The sequence below is a fragment of the Geotrypetes seraphini genome, chromosome 11, assembly GCF_902459505.1.
Source record: "Geotrypetes seraphini chromosome 11, aGeoSer1.1, whole genome shotgun sequence".
Taxonomy (NCBI): domain Eukaryota; kingdom Metazoa; phylum Chordata; class Amphibia; order Gymnophiona; family Dermophiidae; genus Geotrypetes; species Geotrypetes seraphini.
This window is the reverse complement of record NC_047094.1, coordinates 130,711,856-130,739,177: the sequence shown is the minus strand read 5'-3', so window position 1 is coordinate 130,739,177 and position 27,322 is coordinate 130,711,856. Positions and strand designations below refer to the sequence as shown.

The window sequence follows — 27,322 nt, the reverse complement described above, 5'->3', positions numbered from 1 at the left end:
GGCATGAGGATGCAAAGGAATTTATTGCCTGAACTGATATGCAGTAAATTAGCCTATCCTTTTTTCATTCTTCATATCTCATTTTTTTAATGACTTTGTTTTGCAGATAAACTGGGAAGAGGATACCCCCTTCCAGTGCTGGATCATCTGGTACTGACTGATCTTATTCTAAAGCCTCAACAGGTCAGTGACCCCCCTTCCCCTACCGCTGAGAGAGAAATAACAAAGGTCCTGCCAGACAAGGAGTTTTATGCCAACTCAATTTGCTCTTTGGTTCCCTTTACTGCTCTGCTATCACAGGTCTTATTCAGTGTGTGCTCTTCTCCCTCTCTCTGCTTCTAGGGTCACTTTATGAGTAGTTTTATAGGGTTTTTTTTTTTCCGCATTTAAAACCTGTCTTAAGTGTGGAACAGGGCTTTTATAACAGCTCTCCTGGGATTTCATGCCCACTCCTTTCTGGCCTCCATCCCCGAGGTTTCCCCCTTTAAGCAACCCCCCAACCAAGAATCTCTACCCCACTCCCCACAGGTTCCCTCTAAGCGGAGCATGTGAGCAATTGTTCATACATTTTACACTTCATTGGCTGCTTTTGGAAGCTAGTTTAAAATTGAACTCCCTCCTTTACTAAGGCATAGTGCGGGTTTTAGCTCCGACACTCACAGAATTCCTACGAGCGTCGGAGCAGTCACCGTTGCTGCCGACGACAAAACCCACGCTACACCTTAGGAAGGGGTAAATTAGGAGTCACAGTTTTCAAGATTCCCCAGTATTTGATTACTCTGGTGATTTTATTGCATAATCCACTTTCAAAAAAAATCAAACAGGAAATTTTTTCCCAACTGAAATTTTCTTTGGTAAAGAAAATGAAATCTACCAATTTTCATTGTCTATTCAATATGGTTTATTTACTTATAGCCCACCTTTAACAAGGTGAGTCACAAAAGTACACATATTAATCATTACAAATATTCATAAATAACAAGCAATTACAAGAGCCTCCTCAGAAGCACCTCATTCAGCTCCAAGATAAAAATATAAGTGAACATAAGAACCTAAGAACGTAACCAGTGGCCTTACTGGTCCATCTAGTCCAGTATTCCGCCTTTAGTAACATTTTTCAAATATGCTACTGAAGAATTTGTAGGTTTTATTTCCATATGTGTTGATATTATTTTGAAGAATGGTTTGTATTGTTTTGGATCTATGTATGTTTATTTGGAAACTACTCTTGACTCAAGGCGGCATATTAACGGTCTCTTTTACAAAGCCGCGCTAACGGCCCCGAAGCCCATAGAGATTTAAAGGGCTTCGGGGCTGTAGCTGCGCGGCTTTGTAAAAGAGGCCGTAAGTTTTTTAAATAAATAAACTATAAAAAATGAATTGAACTAAATAAAATTACATTTTATTGCTTTGTTGCAGTATAACATTTAAAGGGACAGCTGAAACAATTTATTAAGATTTACAAACTGTTAATTTTATATTCTTTATTTGCTGTAGGATTTCCTACAACTTGGAGCGAATGTCAACTATGGATGAAGATCTTTAGGAGAAGTTTTATGCAACCGATACACCAGAAAGAAGGAAGAAAAATGCTTATCTTTAATGGCATTGATTGCTTCCTTTACTTGCTTATCTGGCGAATACACCTCTTATGCCCTTCTGTATTAACTTAGAGCAACTCATGCCTTTGGTATTCACATGTACTCTTCTAGCTTCATAAATTCACAAGCTTAAATCACTTGTTCATGGTTAAACTGTGACTATTCAACGGCACTTAACTGGCTAGGGCTGCTACAGAAATGCCATCAGTCAGTGGAATAGTGAGTGTAGGAGGTGCCAGGAGCAGCAGCGCCCCCGCGCCCTCCCTTCCACCCCCACGCCACACTCGCAATCTCCATTCCTCCCCAACCTGCTGCTCATGCCAGTGTTGGCTTTCCCTCTGATGTCACTTCCTAGCCCCATGACCAGGAAGTGATGTCAGAGGGGAGCCAGGCTGGTGTGAGCAGCAGGTCAGAGAAGTTGCTCGTGCTGGTGAAAATTTAAAGAGGTACGGGGGTGGGGAAGGGAGGGCGTGAGCATGGTGGTGGAGAGATGGTGGCGCCCCCTACCTAGATGGCACCCAGGGTGGTCTACCCCCTTACTATGCCACTGCCATTAGCGCCTTACTTGTGGATGTTCCGAGGGCGGAGTTGGCGCTTATGCAGTTACATGCTGATATTCAGCCCTTAATCGCATTAGATAACAGCTTGGGCCACATAATCTATCTTTAAGAAGTTCAGCTTATGAGGTTAAGGGCATAAGCTTTAGTGGTCAACTTATAACCAGACATTTAATGCTGGTGTCCGGACATGTACTAAGATTGAATATCTGGGAATATAGCCAGTGGCTGCATATCATTCGGATGGAACTATAAAGCTCATCCTTCTTTCCCCAACCCCTAAGTGCAACTGGCTGAACCAAATTTCAGTAAGCCTAGGAGTACTAGGAGTAGCCTAGTGATTAGAGCACAAGGCCGATAAAAGAGAAGCCCAGTTCAAATGCCATTGCATAATTTTGGGTAAGTTACTTAACCCTCCATTATCTCAGGTACAAACTTAAATTGAGAGCCCTCTGGGGACAGAGAAATACTTAGTGTGCTTGCATGTAACTCACCTTGAGCTTCTACTGAAAAAAGGTATGTGATAATTTCAAATAAACTTTAGCCGTTGAAACTGTGGGTTTTCCTGGGGTTGGGAATAAGTATCTTTCAACACTTTCTGGCTAGATTTTGTCAATTGACCCCGAGTGCCAATGTAGCATATAACATAACATAAAAATTTATTTCTAAACCACAATACCATTAAGTTCTACGCGGTTTACAAAATAGCATTAAAAAAACTGCATATATACAGTTGAATATAATACATTAAAATCTTGCTGGCTTGGATTTGGTCTTTTAGAGTGTGGCGCAGTGGTTAAAGCTACAGCCTCAGCACCTGAGGTTGTGGGTTCAAACCCACGCTGCTCCTTGTGACCCTGGGCAAGTCACTTAATCCCCCCCCCCATTGCTCCAGGTACGTTAGATAGATTGTGAGCCCGCCGGGACAGAGAGGGAAAACTGCTTGAGTACCTGAATAAATGCATGTAAACCGTTCTGAGCTCCCCTGGGAGAATGGTATAGAAAATTGAATAATAAATAAATAAAAATAAAAAAACCCACCTAATTTCAGCTGCAGCCTAGACAGACATCCTAGCTATTAAATCATGGCTGAATAATAACAAGAGGAAGGCTTAACTTAAATGATCTGAGTAATCCCAATCATAAGCCTTGCCCCCAAACCCTCAACTCGAGTTTCATTTAGCGTATTATCAGGAGGGTGTGAACTAATGGGTAGCAAGACTAGTGCATCGGGACACACTGATTTCTAAAGTGTGTAAAGTGCTCAGATCCGCAAACTTATGTGCTTAAATAGTGTCATAAGCAGAGGTCGCTCCCTTCGACCATCATCACACCATTACAGTCCCAGTTTGTCCTGATGCACTAGCCCTCCTACCCATTTGTTCATCCTCCTGAAGACGTGCTAAGCGAAACTCAAGAGTTTGGGGACAAAGTTCGTTTTTAATTTGCTTTTATTGTGATCATTTGTTTTTAAGTATTTTAGTCTTTCATTTTTATGTGCACTTGCAGGACTGCGCTAAGATTTAGGTGTTTTACCGGCATATGCTTTATGATGTTGTATGTTTACAGAATATGTATGGTTTTTGTTACCCACCTAGAATTGTAGGATAAGCGGGATATAAATTGTTTAAATAAATAAATAAAAGCATTCTAAACCAAACTTCCTTATATGGGACAAAGCCAAGTACCAGCCTTAGTTCTTCACACATGCTCAAAAAAATATTGACAGCCATTTACTCAGGTAAATAGGCTATTGAAATTTACCCACTGCAGTTAAAAGTACACACTAATCGTTCTTTCAGGTTATGTGGCTGGCAGGATCTATTGTTTTGCTTTGATTACAGCTGCTGCCCTAGGCGACATGCCTAGTCTTGCCTAATGGTTTTGCTAGCTGTGCTCACAGACTCCTGGAGTAAAGACCCCAGGGAGGCAATGTGCATTTTCCAGAGAACGGCCAGGCTAAAAAAATCTGTTTCCTAGCTACTAAAAAAGCAAATATGTGCTTATGCTTTCAGCTCTTTCATGCTTTCTATCTTCTGTTGAAAAAAAGGCCAGTGGAAGCTTTTGCAGGAACACCAAATAACAAGCAAAGCCAGAACACTCATGGCAGCCAGCTAAACCCAAAGGAAATTACCCCTCTTTGGACGCAGTCCGAGTTTCCTCAATATTGGGGGTGCTCAAGTACCTACAGAGCTGACTCCTATGACACTTCTGTTATAAGCCCCTGTCTTGCCACTTTGGTAGTGGGTATTGCACAAAAAGTCAGCCTTGTGCTTTCCAGTACTTGTTTCTATTATACAGTATATTTTAAAGCAAAATAAACCCGTGCATAAAACTAATCTACATATAAAGAACATGCAGCAACACTTGAGAAAGAACATAAGAACTGTCTGCAGTCGTAAAAAAAGAAACTACTCATCATAAAACCCATAGTAGGTGATCACACCAAAGTGAGGCCTGAAACGCACAAAAACCATGTTATTGGAGCACCGTAATGAGGCTTGAATAATATTGAGGTAAGCTATTGGAGCACCAGAATGAGGCTAAGGATCAACTGACAGAAGCTATTGGGACACCAGAGTGAGGCTTCAGAGTGCTAAATAGGGGGTGGAAAAAAAGAGGAGGCGACGCTGCTCTTGATGACGTTCAAGCGTTCGATGTTGCCTCACGCGAGCGGGCTTTTGTTGTCTGCCGACGCGCTGTAGTGACGTCAGACAGTGCGCGGAACCTACTTCTTGCTGCCTGTCTACAGAAGAAAACTCGCCGGTGGCGGGTGGAAGGTAAGGGAGAGAGTCTCTGCCGTGCTTCATACTTAAAGGAGAGTGCTGGCACTCCTCTTGTTTACTTGTCTTTGCTCAAACTGGATTTTATGCCTCCTCCTTCACATAAACACCTAAGAATAGCCAATAGCCGTCCAAGGTCAGACTAATGGTCCATCTAGCTCGGTCTCCTGTTTCCAACAGTGACCAATCCAGGTGACAAGTAGCTGACCAGAAACCCAAATAGCAACAACATTCTGGCATCCTTAAGAGTAACAAGATTCCGGAACCCCGTATACACTTCCCCCTCCGTGTTTGTGGTTTCCCCAATCACGGTTTTGGTTATTCATGGTTTTTCATTTGCAGACTCCGCCCCCCAAATTACATCAGAGAAAAATCGCTGGGAGCAGCGCGTTGCACCGATAAAATCGCTGGGAGCAGAATGTTACACCGAGCAAATCGCTGGGAGCAGCGCGTTGCACCGAGAAAATGGCTGGGAGCAACACGTTGCACCGAGAAAATTGCTGGGAGCAGCACGTTGCCTAGAGAAAATTGCTGGGAGCAGCACGTTGCACAGAAAAAATTGCTGGGAGCAGCACGTTGCCTAGAGAAAATCGCTGGAAGCAGCGCATTGCTTAGAGAAAATCACTGGGAGCAGTGCGTTGCCTAGAGAAAATGGCTGGGAGCAGCGCGTTGCACTGAGAAAATCGCTGGGAGCAGCGCGTTGCCTAGAGAAAATGGCTGGGAGCAGCACGTTGCACCGAGAAAATGGCTGGGAGCAGCGCGTTGCACCGAGAAAATGACTGGGAGCAGCGCGTTGCACTGAGAAAATCTCAGGGAGCAGCGTGTTGCCTAGAGAAAATCGCTGGGAGCAGCACGTTGCACCGAGAAAATAGCTGGGAGCAGCGTGTTACAACGAGAAAATCTCAGGGAGCAGCGCGTTGCCTAGAAAAAATCGCTGGGAGCAGTGCGTTACACCGAGAAAATCGTTGGGAGCAGCGCGTTGCCTAGAGAAAATCGCTGGGAGCAGCACATTGCACAGAGAAAATCGCTGGGAGCAGCGCATTGCACAGAGAATATCGCTGGGAGCAGTGCATTACACAAAGAAAATTGCTGGGAGCAGCACGTTGCACAGAGAATATCGCTGGGAGCAGCGTGTTGCACAAAGAAAATCGTTGGGAGCAGTGCATTGCACAGAGAATATTGCTGGGAGCAGCGATTTGCACAGAGAAAATTGCTACACTTTCTTTACAGGAACAGGCCAGGTTATTCGCGGTTTTAGCATTTTCTCTAGGGTTTTAAACAGAAAACCACGAATAACATGCGAAAAATTATTCAAGGTTTTTCTGTATTCGCTGAGTTTTTCCCCTATCACCGCAAATACGGAGGGGGAAGTGTAGTAGCAACATTCCATGCGGAGTTCCTAGGGTTACCAGATTTCTTAATGAAAAAAAAAGGACTTGTGGCCCCGCCCATGGTCTGTCCCCCAACCCCACCCCTACACAAACCTTTTCTCTTCTTCCCTGAGACTGTGTCTGGAGGGCCTCCGAGCATGCGCTGATACGATGTGATGACATCACACACGTGTGATGTCATCGCATCGTATGTGCACATCCATCCTTGGTATTTGATGCAAGTGCTGTCGCGTTAGTCTGAAGAGAAGATGCATCTATCTGTCACTTGATGGTTTTGTGCACATGCACTAAGATAATATGAGAGCTTCGGGGATCTCTGCTTGCAGGAGTTATTTTGTGGAACAAATTGACAGGACCATTGAGATCTCTTAAATATTTTGCAATTTAAAAAGGTTTTGAAAACCACCTTGTTTATGGAAGCTTTTACTTAAGGAATAATGTTACAGGAAAGTACAGGATTTGTATGCTGTTTGATAACTATGTATGTATTTTATGGAAACCGCTTAGGTATCCGCGGGTTAGAAATGTAATAAATAAATACATAAATCTGCACATGCTCAGAGGTCTTCTATATACGGCCCTGAGCTCAGGGCTTTCCAATACCTAGGCAAACTGCTGGGTTTTGGAAATGCATCTGGACACCTGTACAGTCCTCTAAAAAGAGGACATGTCTGTTTTTTTCCCAGACATCTGGTAACCCTGGGAAGTCCCAAAGAGTAGCAAGATTCTGGAATCCTAATAAGAAGTAAGAGACTGAAATCCTGACGAGTAGCAAGATCCCAGGACAAGCATTGACTTCCCCCATGCATGTCTCAAGAACAGACTGTGGACTATTCCTACAGGAACTTGTCCAAACCTTTTTAAAAATCCCTTTTACTGTAAGATTTTCACTGTCCAAAGACTTACTCCCTGGTCAAGAAACAGATCACCCTGTCTTCTCACCACCACCTATGAAAGACCGGTGACCTTTTGTTTTGGACCCAGCAGGCACTCTTTGCTCTGTTGGGCTAAATCCGTACTGGTTTGTATTGGTCTCCAGTGTCAGGTCTTCATTTGCATCTGCAAGCTTAGTCTCGGCTTCAACTTACGTCTAAATGGCACTATGCAGCTTTGTCCTTGAATCACCAAGCTGTCCTGTGAACATTTTCTCTTGTCTGGATAAGAGGGCCAGTTTATAAAACCAAGCTGTGATACTTTGTTCTGTTGTTTTAAGAAAGTGTGCTAATTCAATTTTAGTACAAATGCAAGGAAGTTTTTTTTCACCCAAAGGGTCGTGTACACCTGGAATGCGCTACCGGAGGAAGTGATCAGGCAGAGTACGGTACAGGGATTCAAACAGGGATTGGACGGATTCCTGAGGGATAAAGGGATCGTGGGATACTGAGAGAGGTGCTGGGATGTAACATAGGTATAGAAAGCTAACCAGGTAATAAGTATAGAAACCCAACCAGGTCGTGCATGTGCAAGACCAGAGGGTTAGGACTTCGATGGGAAGATAGGACTCAATGGGAAACCAAGGTGGCAAGGGGGCCCCTTCTAGTGATTCAGACAGGTCGTGACCTGTTTGGGCCGCCGCGGGAGCGGACTGCTGGGCAGGATGGACCTATGGTCTGACCCGGCGGAGGCACTGCTTATGTTCTTATGTTCTTACAGTGCGATGTAATGTTGGCATTTCTTCCATAATATACAGAATCCTTTGGTGAGGGATGGGCTGGGGAGGGCTTAAGTGGCTGGGAGGGTGTAGATGGGCTGGAGTAGGTTTTAATGGAGATTTCGGCAGTAGGAACCCAAGCACAGTACCGGGTAGAGCTTTGGATTCTTGCCCAGAAATATTTAAATTGAATCAAGTTGGGCAGACTGGATGGACCATTTGGGTCTTTATCTGCCGTCATCTACTATGTTACTATGTTAAGCTCCTACAGTTTCATGATGGATTAGTTGTTGCTTAGCAAATGACACTATTGTTGTTTGTTTACTAATGATTTCCCCAACTAGATATCTTTTGTTTTGCTTTGAAAGGCAGGTGTTCTGATAACAATCTAGCACTTTTCCAAAATTTAAAACATTTTACCACAATTTTCAAGTGAAACTAGAAATATATTTTGATTGTATTGGATGTGGACTGGATTTTGCTTATATAAAACACCGAAGGATTGTTTCTCTAGATCAGGGGTCTCAAAGTCCCTCCTTGAGGGCCGCAATCCAGTCGGGTTTTCAGGATTTCCCCAATGAATATGCATTGAAAGCAGTGCATGCACATAAATCTCATGCATATTCATTGGGGAAATCCTGAAAACTCGACTGGATTGCGGAGCGTGTACTTGGCTAAAGGATGGAACTAACAGGTTCTTAGATTGTGACCTCAGGTTCCATCCAGCATGGCTCTAAAACAGGGGTGTCAAAGTCCCTCCTCGAGGGCCGCAATCCTGTCGGGTTTTCAGGATTTCCCCAATGAATATGCATGAGATCTATGTGCATGCACTGCTTTCAATGCATATTCATTGGGGAAATCCTGAAAACCCGACTGGATTGTGGCCCTCAAGGAGGGCCCCTGCAAAGATGAAACCCAAGACTCTGCTGTTTTTGGTATGTTATAACTTTTCTTCAAAACAGTATTAAAGAAAGAAAATTTGAGTACTGTAAAGGGAAGCCCAAATTTACCCATCATAAAGTTAGTTGAAGGGAAACAACAACATATTTGGTCAAGGTTTTTCATCAATGTTTGCTACTGACAAATTTGGAGTATTAAAACCCTTAGGCATCTTCTGACAGATGATAAATGATTAAAAAAAAAAAAAAAAATACACTGCGTAGCGTAAACACCTCTGGTGAAAAAAATTGCACTTCTAACTCCAGTATTTTAAAATCTTTTACAAACAATAATCCATAATAATAAAAGGCTAAGCGCGCATGCGCTTTTCAAAAATCGTGAGGCCGTGAGGTGTGCTTCTGTGTCACACCTCTCGGCGCCTGCGCTAGCTGGAGGCGCGTGTTCCAGAGACTCCTCCCTCCCGCTGCCGCTGATCTTCAGAGCGGCCTGCTGAGGTTCTCCAGCCGCTGTATCGAACCTTGCAGGCCGCTCTCCACCTTCCCGATGCTGATAAAAAAGGAAATCCAGGTAGGACGGAGGCTGCGATCGGCAGCGACTGCTGCTACTCCTCCAGCCGCCTAGCTCCTCTCTGCCGGCCCCGGACGGCAGCCCCCTCCACCCCGTCCTGATCACGAGGGAGACCGTGCAAGGGGAAGGGGAAAGGGAGGAAGCCTCTCTAGCACCCATTAATGTAACGGGCTTAAAGAGCTAGTAGGTGATATAATGTGTGTTCAGAAGCCCAGAGACAAAGGGCTTCTTTTACAAAAGCACGCTAGGGCCGTAACGCGCGCTAAAATGCTGCGTGCGCTAGCCGCTAATGCCTCTTTTTGAGCACGCGGTAGATTTTTGGCTAGCGCGCGCTAATCCGGTGCGTGCGGTAAAACCCGTAGCGCACCTTCATAAAAGGAGCCCGAAGGTTTGGATTTATCCTCTTCTACCCTTTCAGCTCACAATATAAGAACATAAGAAAAGCCCTCACCGGATCAGACCGAGGTCCATCCAGTCCGGTGATCCGCACACGCGGCGGCCCTTTTAGGTACTCCTGAATGGAGACCCAGATATACCGTAGCCCTCAATACGATTTGCAAGAAGGTGTGCATCCAACTTGCACTTGAATCCCAGAACAGTAATCTCCGTCACAACATCCTCCGGGAGAGCATTCCAAATTCCCAGCACGCGCTGTGTAAAAAAGAACTTCCTGACATTTGTCCTGAACCTGCTGCCACTCAGTTTCAGTCTGTGACCTCTTGTCCATGTCACATCCGAAAAAGTTAGTAATGCTTCTTCTTGGTTGATTTGATCAAATCCCTTTACTATTTTAAAAGTCTCTATTAAATCCCCTCTCAGTCTTCTCTGCTCGAGGGTAAACAATCCCAATTTCCTAAGGCGTTCATTGTAGCTCAATTTCTCCAATCCCTTGACAAGTTTCGTAGCTCTCCTCTGTACCCTTTCCAGTAGAATTATATCCTTTTTGAGGTATGGAGACCAGTGTTGGACACAGTATTCCAACTGCGGTCTGACCATTGCTCTATAAAGTGGCATTATTACATACACAAATTTTACATATTTACACTGGGTTTTACTAAGGGCCCAGAGCGTCGGAGCAGTGTTGGAGCATTTACCGCCCCGGGCCATGCCCTTACTTTTTTCTCTTTACCACTTATAAAAAAAACTTTTGTGAAATGACTTAACTTAGTGCAGACATGTCAAACTCTGGCCCGCCAAACAATTCCTGCCATCGCTAAGCTTTGGCCCGCCGTTCCTTCCCTCTCTCCATCAGGTGCAGCCGCAGCTTCGCCAATGCAAAAAGGAGCTGCTTCGAAATCGGAGCCCTCCTGCCGCACGTTCCCTCCGCCGAGGTCCCGTACATCAGAGGAGGGGGCGGGACTGCGGCAGAAGGAATGTGTGGTGGCGGCAGCAGGGCTCCAATTTCGACGCAGCTCTTCACATTGGCGGAGCTGCGCTGCACCTGATGGCTGCGCCTTTGGCCTGCGTGAACATCTTGGATCCTATCAAATAAGGAGCTCTGCTATTAATATACTGCCAATAAATGCTATTGAAACTCAAATGTAAGTAGGATGTTTTACCTGCACACAGACAAATCCACCATCTTCAGCATTTTAACTAGCACTTCTGTATTATACGTAAGAAAAGTTTAAGCCGGTTGAAAAGATCACAGTTCCCTGTGTTCATACTGTCCTCTAGTGGAGAGCTAAAATGTTAAGTTTTTATTGATTTCATTTCACTTATAGATCACATTGCATTGCAACAACCCGTTACATTTTCCAAATACAGTAAAACCTTGGATTGCAAGTAACTTGGTTTGCAAGTGTTTTGCAAGACAAGCAAAATATTTTGTTAAATTTTAACTTGATATACAAGCAATGTCTTGCAATACAAATACATACAGTATACACACATCACAACTGAGCCGATGGTTCTTCTCTATCTGACACTTCAAGAGTGTAGTTAGTGACTGTTCTAAACAAGCAAAGTCTTGCAATACGAGAACATAAAGGTATCCATGCATCACATCATCACAACTGAGCCGCTGGTTCTTCTCTCTCTGACGCTGCGGGAGTGCAGTGACTGTTCTAAATGAGCAAGGTTTGCAATACAAGTACTTTGTATTAAAAGTTTTGGGTTATGGAACGAATCGTCTGAGTTTCTATTATTTCCTATGGGGAAATTCGCTTTGATATATGACTGCTTTGGATTACAAGCATGCTTCTGGAACAAATTATGCTCGCAAACCAAGGTTTGACTGTAAAAGATTTCAGAGTCCATAGTTATAATTACTTAACCAATGGTTGGAGAGATTGTAACCCTTTACTTCTACTAAGACTAAGGGGTCCTTTTATTAAGTATCGGAATAAAAAATTTGGCCTGTGACTTAGCCTATGTTTTAGATTTCGGCCCCTTATGTGATTGAGTTTGACACCCTGACTTAGTGGGTTAGGGGTCCCGACATAGACCATGTTTCAGTGGCCTGCTTCAGGGAACCCAACTGATATTTGTGCTCAAAACTCCAGTCTCTGTTATATTTTACTGTTGTATGTATCTCATGCTAGAACACATGGTATCACTATTATTTCTTGTGCACAGTAAATACTATTTTTCTTAAATTACAGGGTTGTTGGTTTTTTTTTTCTATTTTTGTTTACCTAGTTGTACTGTGCCATGCACTTTTTAAAATGTATGAAGCTACTATTAAGAGACAGAAACGTATGGAGAAAGAGGAAGCTGCTGCCCTCTACAGCACGCTTAAAATGCAGGACTTGTTCGGGCTTCACCGCGAGTCCTGATGCTCTTCCTGAAGCACAGAAAAAGGTATTGGATTTCACTTCTAGACTGGCAGATGGCCCTACGTTTCAGGACTTTTTGAAAGACAGTTCTTTGTCACAAGATAGCTCGCTTAAAATGGGCGAAGAGGAGGACTCGCCTTCTTACCTTACTGATGAAGCGTCCGCAGGAGGGAAGGCAAAAGGTTAGTTAATTTTTTTCCCTTTCTTCTGCGCTGTACATCTGCTTTCCTGTTACTTTTTCATAAGCCTTTTAACAAAATTATTGAGAAAAAATGCCTTATCAGAGCTTGATAAAGTACTGAATTGGAGGCAGACAAAGAAAGTTAGAAGTTGGTAGGAAATTCAGCTAATGCAGGGCTTTGGTCCAAGATGAAATACGTTGGTCTAATGTACATCTACATTGAAGAGAGCTGGACAGTCAAATTATTAAAAATGAATAAACAGAGGCTTGACTCAGTGGCAGTGTCATGCTCTGCTCACATAGAAGGTCAAAAGTTTGGCTGGCAAGAGCTGAGGGTACTGCTGCAGTGCCATCTTGCCCCCTGTCATTGTGCAACAGTGATACCTAATATTCAGATTAAGACCCTGATGCCTTTAAAAAAGCCATAAAAACTGCCTTATTCGACAGAAATATCACCTAAAAAATATCTACACAAAACACTAAATCAATTTCTAATATTTCAAACATGTCCACCCCTGCGTATAAGACTAAAATTTCTAACATCTGTTAACTATCTGTATATTGTATTTTGCTGCCTTTTTTAAGATTCTGCATACTGTATTTCTCTTACCTCTGCATAGGTAAGAGAAATACAGTATGCAGAATCTTAAACTCGCTGACTGTCCAGCTCTCTTCAATGTAAACCGCCTAGAAGTCTCACGACTATAGAAACATAGAAACATAGAAAAAAGCAGCAGAAAAGGGCTATAGCCCACCAAGTCTGCCCATTCCAAGTATCCCCTCCCCTGAATTTACTCCCTTAAAGATCCCACGTGAATATCCCATTTTCTCTTAAAATCCGTCACGCTGCTGGCCTTTATCACCTGGACTGGGAGTCTGTTTCTATAACCATAAAGCCCTATGACCTCACAATGCAGATGTAAAGAGCTTTAGCCAATAGGAAGAGGAGATGCAAATGTTAAGAGCCTTAGCCAATAGGCTAATGGATGCTGTGGCCATTTGGCCTTTATCTGCCATCATAGAAACATAGAAAAGAGCAGCAGAAAAGGGCTACAGCCCACCAAGTCTGCCCATTCCAAGTATCCCCTCCCCTGAATTTACTCCCTTAAAGATCCCACGTGAGTATCCCATTTTTTCTTAAAACCCATCACGCTGCTGGCCTTTATCACCTGGAGTGGGAGTCTGTTCCAATGATCCACCACTCTTTCGGTGAAGAAGTACTTCCTGGAGTCGCCATGAAACTTCCCTCCCCTGATCTTCAGCGGATGCCCTCTGGTGGTCGAGGGTCCCATGAGCCAGAAGATATCATAGAAACATAGAAAAAAGCAGCAGAAAAGGGCTACAGCCCACAAAGTCTGCCCATTCCAAGTATCCCCTCCCCTGAATTTACTCCCTTAAAGATCCCACGTGAGTATCCCATTTTCTCTTAAAACCCGTCACGCTGCTGGCCTTTATCACCTGGAGTGGGAGTCTGTTCCAATGATCCACTACTCTTTCGGTGAAGAAGTACTTCCTGGAGTCGCCATGAAACTTCCCTCCCCTGACCTTCAGCGGATGCCCTCTGGTGGTCGAGGGTCCCATGAGCCAGAAGATATCATCTTCTGACTCGATGCGTCCCGTGATGTACTTATATCTTTCAATCATATCTCCCCGTTCTCTTCTTTCCTCAAGTGAGTACAGCCGCAATTTTTTTAATCTTTCTTCATACGCGAGATCCTTGAGCCCCAAGACCATCCTGGTGGCCGTTCGCTGAACTGACTCGATCCTCAGCACGTCCTGACTATGGCGGTGTAGAAGAATAAAGTTATTATTATTATGTCAAATCTTCTGTATCATAAGCTGGTCTCATGCATGCTTGCACAAGCTGGAAGATGCATTTTGTGGTCAGTCTGTCTCATCAGCCATGGTAAATTAGACAGGCAGTTTGTGTAGCTTGGGGTGACAATTCTGACAGGTGCAGAAGAAAGAGCTGCTCCATGGCAGCTAGTGTGAGAGGGCGGAAAAGTGAATAAATGAGGGGAGGGAGATAGTAAATGATCATGAGGATACAGGGATAAGTAGCATAAAAACGGTCTTATTCCTACTTTTGACATGGATTGACCACTGTTGGAATAGGATACCGAGCTTGATGGACCTTCGGGATATTGTAGTGTGGCAATGGTTATGTTGTTACGAGACCCTTCTTGGAATCCCATTACATTGTCTCTTTAAACAATTCTCTCTCCTGCATCTTAAGAACATAAGCATTGCCATGCTGGGACACAGTGGGACAAAGGTCCATCAAGCCCAGTATCCTGTTTCTTAACAGTGGCCAACCCAGGTCCCAAGTACCTTGGCAGAAACCCAAAGAATAGCAACATTCCAGAGCTGAGATTGTGATGTCATAATGCCTCATTCCACCAATGCCTAAGAGCCAACCTCAGCAGTGATGTCACAATAGCTTGATTGTCCTATACTTGGGCTCACATAAGAACATAATAATGTTGCTATGTCTTAATGGCCTTTATCATTTAAAATCTTGTAGAGTAGGCTAATGTGTATGTTAAATTAAGTTGATCTTGGAACAAGCTGTCCCAATCCCTGTGGCGGGCTCTGTCTCTTTGAAATTGCTTTCAACTCCTACCTCCTCTCACCTTGGGTCCAAGTTAGATCGTAAGCTCTTCTGAGCAGGGACCATCTATTAGATGCCAAAATGTACAGCACTGTGTACACCTTTCAAGGCCATATAAGTGATAAATAGTAGTAGGATAGGCTTAGAATAATGCCATAAACTCCGCTGGTTTTCTTTTCATTTCAGTGTATTTTGAGACCTACGGCTGCCAAATGAATGTGAGCGATACAGAGATAGCCTGGTCCATCCTGCAGAACAACGGTTACTTGAGAACTCATTCTGCATCTGAGGTTTACTTTGTAGTTCACTACTATTTCTTATACTCATGGTTGTTTTTGGACTATGCTTATCTTATTAGTTTCTCTGTCACTCCATATAGATCTATACACATGTATGTACACTCGGGGGGAAGAGGAGGAGAGAGGGAACCCCAATGTTTTTCCAAATAACCCAAAACCAAATGTACTGTTAAACAATGGTTACCATTATTGACAGGTGTTACTGCAAGCTAATGTAAAAACCGGATGGTCCCTGTTTTCAAAATGACCTCATTCAGGAAGTGACCATCAAGGTCTGTTTTAGCAAAATGTCATTTAGCGAAGGAGATAATGTTGCAATTACATTTTTTGCGATAAATTAAGGCATACGATGTAAAGCGTTGCTAAGGGAGTTTCCTAATAAAAGTTGGACTACCGAAGGTCAACCGAAGGGACTGATGTGATTACAAGAGGTTACACTGGACTGCAATAGACTAACCATGCTTCAAAACAAAATGGTTTAGCTTCTTATAAAAAGAATATTAATAGACTACAGCTTATTCAGAAGGTAGCAATTCGATTCATTTTTAACTTGAAAAAAATCCGATCATGTGACAAAATATTAGCGGATGTTACATTGGCTCCCAATTGAAGCAAGGATCCTTTTTAAAATGGGCTGTATTTGTTTAACTAATAAATATCCAATAGGTGAAGGTGGGAATAAATAATATAAACTAGTAATATGTATTCCACTTCAATAGCTGACGGGTTTCAAGTTTTAATAAAATTTTGATTAATCGCTTAATCATAATTCTAAGCGATGTACATAGCGATAAAATTACAAAGTTTTAGGAAACAATACAACGCATAAAAAGAGCTAAGTCTTATAAGACTATTGACAAACTTAAGAACACAAGGAGAGGTAGGGAAAAGAACTAGAAATTATTTGAAAGTAAGCAAGATATTTAGGAAAATACATGAGGAAGGGGAAGTTAAAATGCTTCAATAAGGTTATATAGTAAAATTAAAATTAGCTAGGGAACTAGCTAGCTAATTATCAAAAGCGTCTTTAAAAAGAAACTCTTTAATTTACTCTTAAATTTATCCAAGTTACGTTCTTCCCTCAAATAAATAGGAAGCAAATTCCATGTTTGGGGGGCTGTAATAGAAAAGATAAATTGCCGTCTAATGGAAGAAAAAGCCTCGGGTCTGTCTGGTAGAGCATAAAGCTCAAACCACCTCCGCCCACCTCATCGGCTCAAAAAACTTCCTTTTAGAATGACCCTATGTAAACTAAGGGCTCCTTTTACTAAGGTGGCGTTAGGGCCTTATAACGCGTGGAATAGCACGCGCTAGACCTTAACGCCAGCTGGCATTAGTTCTAGAAGCGTAGCGCGAGTTTGGCGTGCGCTAAAAAGTAAAAGGAGCCGCTAAGGTTCTTAATAGGAGATTGCGATTTAAACAACAGTGCTAAGTATTGTGTTAAGACTTTTATGGCGGAAGTTTTTTGAGCCATTGATGTGGGCGGAGGTGGTTTGAGCTTTCTGATCTACCAGATAGATCTGAGGCTTTTTCTTCCGTTAGATTTGACCCGTCAGCTATTGAAGCGGGCTACTGTATTTGTTTAAGACACCGTATGGCCTTGTGCCAACTTATCTTGTCGATCATTTTAAATTTGCAGACAGAAAGCCGACATTACGTAAACGTACTACATTTATGTTTCGAACAGTAAAAGGTGGTATTTACAAACGATTTTTCCACAGAATTTTAGCTTACCAGGTGGGTTCTTGGGGCAAGAGTTTCAGCAAGTTGATATTAGGATCCAGTTCTTATCAAGTTTTTAGAAAAATGTTGAAGACTTAACGATGGTGTATTTTAATTATGAATTTGTATTTTAATTGAATTATATTTTTTATTGATGTTGTATTTAAATCAGGAATGTTTTTTTAAAATTGTATTTCTTCACTGAAATGTCTCAGTTTTCCAAATGAGTATATAATTACACTGAGCAAAGTACAGTTTTTCTTAATTTCTTTTGTAAACCGCTTAGAACAGTATATAAATGGATTTTTATGTTATGTTAAAGATCACTAATTCACCTTATATGCTGTAAACCACCCCATCTTGGCTAATGCCAATTACTGAATATCAGCAGTTGTATAGGAAGCTTGAACCTATACTGAAATGCAGACTGGATTTGATTTAAATCAAATTGATTTAAATCTCTGGTCAGAAAGACTTGATTTAAATCATCAGTGATAATATCCTCTAGATCAGTGGTCTCAAACTCGCGGCCCGGGGGCCACATGTGGCCCGCCAGGTCCTATTTTGAGGCCCTCGGTATGTTTATCATAATCACAAAAGTAAAATAAAACAGTTTCTTGATCATATGTCTCTTTAGCTATAAATGACAATATTATTATTAAGACTTAGCTGAAAAGAAAGATTTATAAACTATAAAGTCTTACCTCATGCAAAATTGTCATTTCTTTAATAAGACTTTAACTAATTTTTCTGCGGCCCTTCAAGTACCTACAAATCCAAAATGTGGCCCTGCAAAGTGTTTGAGTTTGAGACCACTGCTCTAGATAGAAAAGTTGCCTGTGACATTATGAATTAACGGAATTAATTTATCAAAAAATGTAAACATTGCATGAATATAGAGCCGCATGCTACATAATTAAAAACTAATCATTTCACGATGAATAACTTTTGGACTGTAATGTATCTTAAATAGAAAACTTTAGATAGATTTTCCTCAAAAAAAGCATTTTGTTTAAAAAATCCAATTTAAATAGAAAAAAAATTCCATGTTTTTTTTTTCTTTTCTCTAAATCATTGATTTTTATCCACCCTGCTAAAATGTTTTAAGGGTGAAACACATTACAAAAAGTTCTTTGCAGCAGGAATGGTGAAATATGCATGAGGGGGGCCTTGTCTGCACACTGCCATTCAAGAGGTCTGGGCTCTATTCCTAAGCCTTTTTTCGGTTCCTGGGGATCAAATGGGAGCCTTGGTTAATTTACAGGGGATATGATAGAGACTTATAGGATCATGAAGGGCATAGAGAGAGTAAAGAGGGACAGATTCTTCAAACTTTCTAATAATAAAAGAACAAGAGGGCATTCAGAAAAGTTGAAAGGGGACAGATTCAAAACGAATGCTAGGAAGTTCTTCTTTACCCAACGTGTGGTGGACACCTGGAATGCGCTTCCAGAGGACGTAATAGGGCAGAGTACGGTACTGGGGTTCAAGAAAGGATTGGACAAATTCCTACTGGAAATGGAGATAGAGGGATATAGATAGAGGATTACTGCACAGGTCCTGGACCTGTTGGGCCGCCGCGTGAGCGGACTGCTGGGCACGATGGACCTCGGGTCTGACCCAGCAGAGGCATTTCTTATGTTCAGCAATCACACCAGAATCAAGTTGCATGCTTGTCATTTTTCAGAGAGGATACAGGGTCTGTGGCTTTAATAGCTAATCTAAGCCTTAGATTTATATACCTTATCTCCTGAAGTAGGGGCTTGATTTGGTTTACCTAAGACTTCAATAAACAGGGAAATTAGTTTAACTAACATGTGAATTACTAAACAAAAAACAATTAGCACTCCTTAGTACCGTTTCCCAAAAACTGCTGAAATAGCATTGTTTTCATCGATTTACGAAAAATCTGGAGAGAGAAAAGAATTCTAATATAACTAGGAATTTCATTTCAAATCGCTATAAACCTATATGAAAAAGATTTAAACCCTGGTTAACTTCAGATTAAGTTTCATCATAGCTCGGTATCATCCAGTTCTAGGGATGTTGTTAGGGAATCGGGTGCCCTAGGCGGATCTTTGACCTTGCATCCTCCTCGATTAACTTTAAGACCCCCTTAGTCACTAAACTAACTCTCTTCTCTGGGATTTTGATACCTTCAAAATTGTGGTCATGTCGGGGCTGCCCCTCCCAAAACCATCCTATCGAAATGCATTATTGGACATCATTTGAATGTTAAACTTTATTTCTTTAGCACTCTCCAGACCAGTAGAGGTTAATCTTTACGAATGGGTATATATCCAATCATGACCAGCAGGTGGAGACTGAAAACAAAACTGTGGGACAGTATATAATATACTCCCTTCTCTATTTACCTCAGTCTTCTTTCAGTCTCCAGCAGGTGTTGAGTGATCTGTACCCATCTCCCTTGGTTGGGCTGTTGGAATTTGTTTAGGGGGTTTCTAGTCCCTGTTTTTGGCCGGACGGAGCTTGGGCGGGCCCTGTTTGGGGGTCCGTCCGACCTCGGGGGTGTCAAACCCGGCGGGTCTCGAGCGGGGTCCCTCCCCCCACTTCCTCCACCTCCCCACATTTTTTTAGAGGAGCCTCAGCAGTAAGCCTTGCCCCCTAAATCAAGCAAGGCATATTGCTTCGAGAGCCTGTGGAGTCTGTTCTGTAAAAAAAAAAAAAAATCCTGAGGTAGTGCTGGTCTGGAGGGTTGTTTCCCTTTAAGAAAACTGTATTTTACTGTATTTTTTCATCTAACCGGCACTTATATATATAATGAGGGCAGTTTAAAAAAAAGGGTTATTTGGATATTCCCGTTCTCCCTGTGCATAAAAATCCAGGCTGAATCTGTCTGGCTGTCAGTCCCTCTTGGTTTGCTTTGACTAAAGCTACTGTTTTACTGCTCTCCTCAAACATCACCGCCTGGTCTTGCCTAAAGGCAGAAGCTCAAACAGCCAAGTGAAACTGCTGATCCAGAAGAAAACAAAACGTATAAATCACAATAGCGGCTGTTAACTTTTTTTTTTTTTTTTTTTCATTTCTTTTCAAGGCAGATGTGATTCTTCTGGTCACTTGCTCTATCAGGTAAAGTTCTGAGATTTCTGGTTGTGTTTGGAATAAGGTTGGGAGCATTAAAAGTGTCAGGGAGCTGAATGAATGAGCAAACGGACGGGGAAGTTGTGGGCAGACACTTGGGAGCTTTTGTTGTCTGAGCAGCTGGCAGCATTTTATTTGAGATTTGAAGGACCAAGGATGTGGATGCCGGGCAAGTATATGGTGGGGCGAGGGCGAGGAGGAGTGTGGCATGTGGATGCAGAGAATGGTGGGTTTGGGCTCTTTGAGAAAGCAAATCATAAGTGTTCGAGGCTTGTGCGGTTAAGGCAGAGCTTACAGGTAGAGAATGACACGGTAGCGGTTTACCCGCGGCTACCGCGTTTAGCCGTGGGTAACCTGCCAAAAATGGGGAATGAAAATTAGCAGCCTCTGCGGGGACGGGGACAAGGCCATCGCCGCCCCATGGAGCGGTGAATGGTCTTGTCACCGCAGTGAGGCATAAAGGATTGTGCGGTCCCCGAAGCCCCCACCTGCACGCCGGCTCGATCGTTTAACCAGCTTCCTCTCTCCACCTCACCTTAGTTTGCCGGCTTTCTTTTTCGGCGACCGGAACGCTTTCAAAAGAGCCGCGCATGCGCGGCTGCTCAGTATTCAATCTTCGGCTCTGACCCAACCGGAAACAGGAAGTTGCAGCAGAGCAGAAGATTGAACTTTGAGCAGCCGCGCATGCGCGGCTCTTTGAAAGCATGCCGATCGCCGAAAAAGAAAGCTGGCAAACTAAGGAGAGCTGGAGAGAGGAAGCTGGTTAAACGATCGAGCCGGCGTGCGGGTGGGGGTTGCGGGGACCGCGTGTTCCGGCTCACACAAGGAAGGAGGGGGTGAAAGGGAAAAGTTTCTCTTCCTTGGAAATGTGGAAGGCAGAGTGGGGAGAAGACGCTGGAAGGGAAGAAGAAGACAGATGCCAGACTATGGGGGAGCGGAGGGAAGAAGATGGGTGCTAGATCAATTGTGGGAGGGGGTGAAGGGAGAGGCACAGTAACAGTAAATGGAAGACGCAGAGAGAAGACACACAGTGGATGGAAGGAATTGAATGAGAAGATGTGGAAAGCAGAAACCAGACAACAAAGGTAGAAAAAAAATTCTATTTATTTATTTTTTGCTTTAGGATAAAGTAGTATATTAGTTGTGTTGATAAAAATTTATAAACAAAGCCCTGCCAGCTGAACATCTCTTTCTCTAGTTCAGCAGCCGGAACTTTGATTTATAAGAAAGGAATAAGCTAAATATTGCAGTACTGAGGCTTATATGGATGCTGCGGGGACGGTGACAGGGCAGTGAATGGGATAGCAGTGGCGGTGACGGGACGGTGAAAGGGATGGCGGTGACGGGGGCGGTGTAGAGGATGGTGGGCCGGGGACGGTGCAGTGACGGGGACAGATTTTTCCCCCGAGTCATTCTCTACTTACAGGAATGGGACGGGGAAATTGAGTTCCTGCGGGGACAAATTTGTCCCCGTGTCATTTTCTAATATGAATGCTGGGGTATAGGCGATGTGCTTTTGAGAGCAGAGCAGGGGGGGATGGCTCCTTCCTTCCTTTCCAATCCTCTCTCAGCCATCCTTTTTTTAACTTCTCGCTCTGCCAGGGGCAGGATGGAGATTCCCACTGTCATTTCACTTTGCGCCTCTAGGGCTCATCTTTGACCAGCAGAAGCTGAGACATGTGCTGGCGTTTCACTCTAGCTTCCTGCTATAATCTGCTTTTCAGCAGGCGCAAATAAAGGTGGACGCAGATAGCTGGAAGTTTAGTGCTTATCTAGAGGCCATCTTTAAAAGCGGCTGCCGATCGTGTGTCACTCACGCGACGGTGCCAGCTACCCAGTAAAGGTAGGCATCAGAAATGTAGGCCAGGGTTTTCCTGGCCTACATTTCCAGCGCCTACTTATGATGCGACTCGTGCCGCCGTAGGTGCTTTGGGCCGCCTAACACTACTTCTTGTTAGCCACGCCCACTGTGGCATTAGACGGCTTGAAACGTCTACAGAGGTGCGATTCCGGTGCCGATTTCTTTCTAGGCGCCTTGAAACTCAATTTAAAATGTTGTTTCAATGGCGTGTTTTTTTTTTTTACTGAGTTTGGGCGCCGACTTGAGCCTAAAAAAAACCGGTGCCATTTAGAGAACCTGGGCCTATGTTTCTTTTTGTTAGAATGTATAGAACCATGATTTATGATTTGTTTCTGCCAGGGAGAAGGCAGAGCAGACAGTTTGGAATCGCCTGAAGTATATCACTGCTCTGAAACGCAAACGCTTGCAGTCTCGGACTCCTCTTCGAGTGGGGATTTTAGGTATAGTATCATATCCAGCATGTGTATTTTATTAACTGAATTCTATTGTTTAACGGTTCCTCCCTTCTATTCCGTTTTACATATTACTTTTAATTCATTTAGATATCATTGACATAGATGGTTAGGAATTTCTATGAAATATTCTCTACTCTCCACTCCTTCCTGCCCTCCACAGTCCTCCCTACCCTCTTCTAACCCCTTCCTCTGTAATGTCGCCTAGAGCTTGTAGAGGTATGTGCAACACACAAATGGAAGAAATAAATAAATAAATGTATATTAGGGTGATTCTTAAGCTCATGGTAAAAATTCAACCTTATCAGAACATGTCTTCACAAGTCTGAATATGTTCTACCTCTCTGAAGACCCGTCTCTTCAACACCACCTAAGTTTTTCCCCCCTCTTCCAGTTATATTCCCCCCGAATGCCCACCCCTACCCTTCCTTCCTCCCGCTTCCACGCTAATTGCTTTGTTCCTCCCTTACTCACATTGTATATATCCTCCCGTAAAACAGCATTTAAATCTTGTATCCTGTTCATATTGTAATATCCTGTATCTTATTGTAAACATCCTGTATCTTGTAAACATCCTGTACCGGTCCACTCTGTAATTTACTTTATCTTATGGTAAACCTCCCCGGTACCTGCTCACTTTGTATTATCCTGTATCGTATTGTAAACATCTCCTGTTCCTGTTCACTGTGTAATATCCTGTTCACTTTGTATTATCCTGTATCGCATTGTAATCATCTCCTGTTCCTGCTCACTTTGTAATATCCTCTTCTCACTGTAAACTTTCCCCAATATCTCATGCACATTGTAACTCCCTGTATCTTATTCATTGTAATATCCGACTTCTCATGCACATTCTCATTCGCAAAGCTTATGTATCTCAAATCCCTGGTTCCAATACCTAGCTTATATCCTGTTCCAAACATATGTATCTTGTTGTAAACATATGTCTCCTGCTGTAAACACTGCATCCTCTCACGGCACGACCCTCTTTGTAAACCGCTTCGAACTTAGGGTATAGCGGTATATAAGAAATAAAATTATTGTTTCCAGGCTGATTTCTTGGGTCACCAAGCCGCAAAATGGTACAAATTGATATATGGATTTTTAAATAAAAAAAAGAAAACTGGTCTTAGAGACATTTGGAGTATTGAGATTGGACAGACAATTTCTGCATCTCAATGGCCACGATTTTGGTCCTGGAGATTAAGATCTACAAAGTCAGCATCTATGAGTCAAACATGGATGTTTTTATTACATAGAGTGTTATGGACCCCAACGCGCTTGCAAAAGATAGATAATACTAGATCTAATAGATGCTGGCATTGTAAAATAGAAATAGGGACATTAGATCACTTAATCTTTTTTTGTCCCTGTGTAAATGCCTTTTGGAATATGATTTGGCCCCAAATTAACAAATTATTAGAAAATCATGTAGGACTCTCATATGACACCGTATTATTTGGCACTGCAATGAGAACTCAGAGTCCGATCTCAGTAAATAATAACAAACTACTATTAATATTGACAGGAGTCGCCATGCAACAAATCACCCAAAATTGGAAAGATTATACCAAATTAAATTACACATTTTGGTGGAACTCTGTATGTCATATCTACAAAATGGAAAAAGTATTAGCATTACAACATGGGAATCTTCATAATTTCAAGAAAATTTGGCAACCAATGACTAATTATTCTAATGATTAGATTTCTTAGCACATTCGCAATACTTATATAGGAATGGGGAGGGATATGTATATTTTTTGGAATCATTAATTGTAAAAATGGGGAGGGATTTATAACTTTTGATTATATATAATTTATAATATATACTGTGTATAAATTAATGTTGTATTAATGATAGATACAATGATATATAATAATTAATTATATTACTTGAAACTCAATTATTGTAAAAATTGAAAATTTAATAAATAAAAATTAAAAAAAATAAAATAAAAGAAAAGAAATAAAATTATTATTATTATAAGATATGGTTAAAATTTTGAAGTAGTTTGGGATATGTTTAGAGGTCGCTCATGGTCCTACAATATTCTCATAATGCGGTTGGCTAGGCTATTCGTAACCCAGTTGAAGGCCTAGATTCACTAAACCCACCTCACTGATCCATGGGCGACCCGTGGCCGAGTCTTGCCGGACGATCGATTCACTAAAGGCTCCCCATGCAAATTACCTGATCGGACATACGCCCAGAAGCGATCCCACGGAGCACTGAAGACCGATCATTACGCATGTGCAGACCAGCCTTCTTGGCTGTACATACGATCCTCGCATGCACTTGCTCTCCTGCACAAACGAGGTCAAAAAACAAAGGGGGGGGAAGAGGTGACTTAGGAGGTTGCTGCTCCCGAAAGGAATATTAACAGCGCTTTGCAGTTAGACCACGGAACAGAACACTAGCCCAAAAGTCAGATTGGAACAATCTTATCAGACTGGAATAAAAATGACAACGCCTTAGTGCATCCCCGCTTTTAACCCACAGGTTAAAACCGCGGGTTAAAAACACGGGCTCGCAGAGCGGCAGAGAGCAGGGCACTTTTTTGTCTCGGCCCTAGTGATCACATTTGCTTGCTATAGCTGTGCACGGCTTCTGAAACTCATTGCATTTTTCCCGGGCACAAAATGAGTACAGGAGGTCAGGAAGCATTGATCTGAGGCTAGCAGGGCTGGGATTTCAGGGTGGCAGAGAGCAGGGCAGTCGGCAAGGATGTGAGTGACCCGGTCCTCAGCAGTTGCTTGGTTTTGGATCGGCCAGCCCAGTCGGTACGCCCAAATTTGTTTCGTGAATTGAGGCCCTTCCTACTTTGCATGCCATTTCCTCTCATTTACCTGCGCAGATCAGATCAGGTGCGGATCGCTCGGGAGGAAGGTTAGTGACTCAGATTGGGGTTGCAAAGTGGTCGGGACACGATCAGTGGACTTAGTGAATCTAGCCTTTTATCTATTCTCTGAAACTGTCGTTATCGACAACAATTTTATTGTTATCTGAATAATAACTTAGTACTGGAACTGCTGCAAAGCAGGAAGTTAGTTTAGTGATAAAAAGCTCATTGAAAACCGAGTTGATGTCGCATTTTAAGATAAAAACTTAGAAGTAAGAACGCCAAAGTCTAGAAGCAGTGCTGAAGTTAGGAAGGGAACTGATCAACTGTTTCGTGCATGTCTTCCAACCGAACGCATTAGGGCTTATTTTGGGGGGATGTCTTATTTTTTTTCATATACAACAAACATCTCTCCCTTCCTCTCCTCCACCCCATTTCTTCCTCTTTCCTTGTGCAGCATCTTTCTATCCCTCCCTCCCTCCCATCCCCCTGTGCAGCAGAACCCCACCGACCCTCCCACCGTGAGACTGACATACCTCCACTCCGAGGCCTCCTAAAGCAGCAGGGGTGGGGGTTGCTGAATGGATGAGTCTGATTTTTTTTCAGCAAATCAGGATGGAGTCAGGAAGTGACGGGGATATTCGGGGGTTGATCTTAACTAGGGTTCTTTTTGGGGTAGGGCTTATATTAGGAGTATCTTTTAAAATCATGCTAAGGCTTATTTTTGAGATAGGTCTTATTTGGGGGGGAAACACGCTGACCAAAAAGGCTGCTTTGAAAGAGGTAGCTCCTCTGGCCATGTTTAAGGTCTTGGAAATTTGGCAACAGCAAGAGGGGGGTGCAGGTAAACTATGAGAGGGTGCTTTCCAGGAAGGATGGAGGAGGAGAGATGTACACCAGGAGGAAGGAAGGAGAGAAAGGAATGGAAGAGAGGACAAGGTAACAGATGGAAGAAAGGAGAGAGAAGAGGGAGGACCCGTCTATAATTGACTATAGCTAGACTTTGCCATTTCTGTGTTAACCTATTACAGGGGTAGGCAATTCCGGTCCTCGAGAGCCGGAGCCAGGTCAGGTTTTCAGGATATCCACAATGAATATATATGAGATGGATTTGCATATTTATGGTGGATATCCTGAAAACCTGACCTGGCTCCGGCTCTCGAGGACCGGAATTGCCTATCCCTGACCTATTATGATAAAGCAGGTCAATTGTGTTTATGGTCTGGCTGAATTTTACTGTAGGTTGCATGGCCGAGAGACTAAAGAAGGAGATCCTGGACCGGGAAAAGCTGGTGGATGTTGTAGCAGGCCCTGACGCTTATCGCGATCTCCCTCGGCTGTTGGCTGTAGCTGAGTCTGGCCAACAGGCTGCCAATGTCCTGCTGTCTCTAGAGGAAACTTACGCAGACATTCTGCCCGTCCACACGAGTTCAAACAGCATAACGGCTTTTGTGTGAGTTGCTATGATGTAGAGCCACTTCGGTTTGTTATGTGATCTAGGCTCTATGGAGCTGAAAGACTGTGTGTTTATACCATTTGCAGAATGTTGAGTTAAGCCACAGTGTTTGGCATTAGCTAGAAAAAGAGGCAAAAGTAATCTCGACTCGGAGGCCTGTTACTTCATCCGTTTTACACATCCTTCAGAAAATGAGAAGGTGAATTTAACAAGCTTCCTAGCTTTTTCTTTTGGTTCAAAGATTAAACTGTTTTCATAAATTTTAATGTGAAAACCCTACAAAGATAAATTTTGGCCTAGTTTTTAGCGCCGGCCGCAGAAATAACAACTCCAACGCTCGTAGGAATTCTCTGAGCCACGGCCGGCGCTAAAAACCGCTCTATGGTTTTGTAAAAAGGGGGGAGTAATTTTCTTTCCTACCTGACTGGTCCAGAACAGATGGGTTTTGCCTCTCATCCAGCAAATGAAAACGGAGAGCAAAGGACTTTTGTTCTATACCCTTTATAGCAATGTTTCTCAACTCGGTCCTGGAGTCCCCCCCTTGCCAGTCAGGTTTTCAAGATATCCA

The 27,322-nt window shown here is 42.9% G+C and overlaps 2 protein-coding genes across 3 annotated transcripts in view; both read left to right on the top strand.

Annotated features, from left to right (window-relative positions):
• Positions 1–3,818, top strand: part of BPI (bactericidal permeability increasing protein) — a 39,451-nt gene extending 35,633 nt beyond the window's left edge. The window contains exons 14-15 of the mRNA XM_033914891.1: positions 107–183; positions 1,498–3,818. Coding sequence (XP_033770782.1) covers positions 107–183; positions 1,498–1,536 — 116 coding nt within the window. The 3' untranslated portion in view covers positions 1,537–3,818. The remainder of the gene's footprint in view (positions 1–106; positions 184–1,497) is intronic.
• Positions 3,819–4,789: 971 nt separating this feature from the next.
• The window catches only part of CDK5RAP1 (CDK5 regulatory subunit associated protein 1), a 43,213-nt gene continuing 20,680 nt past the window's right edge, over positions 4,790–27,322 (top strand). For both annotated transcript variants that reach the window (XM_033962569.1, XM_033962568.1), the window contains exons 1-6: positions 4,790–4,938; positions 12,091–12,409; positions 15,206–15,309; positions 20,096–20,130; positions 22,343–22,443; positions 26,541–26,751. In XM_033962569.1, the coding sequence (XP_033818460.1) occupies positions 12,103–12,409; positions 15,206–15,309; positions 20,096–20,130; positions 22,343–22,443; positions 26,541–26,751 (758 nt within the window). In that variant the 5' untranslated portion in view covers positions 4,790–4,938; positions 12,091–12,102. The remainder of the gene's footprint in view (positions 4,939–12,090; positions 12,410–15,205; positions 15,310–20,095; positions 20,131–22,342; positions 22,444–26,540; positions 26,752–27,322) is intronic.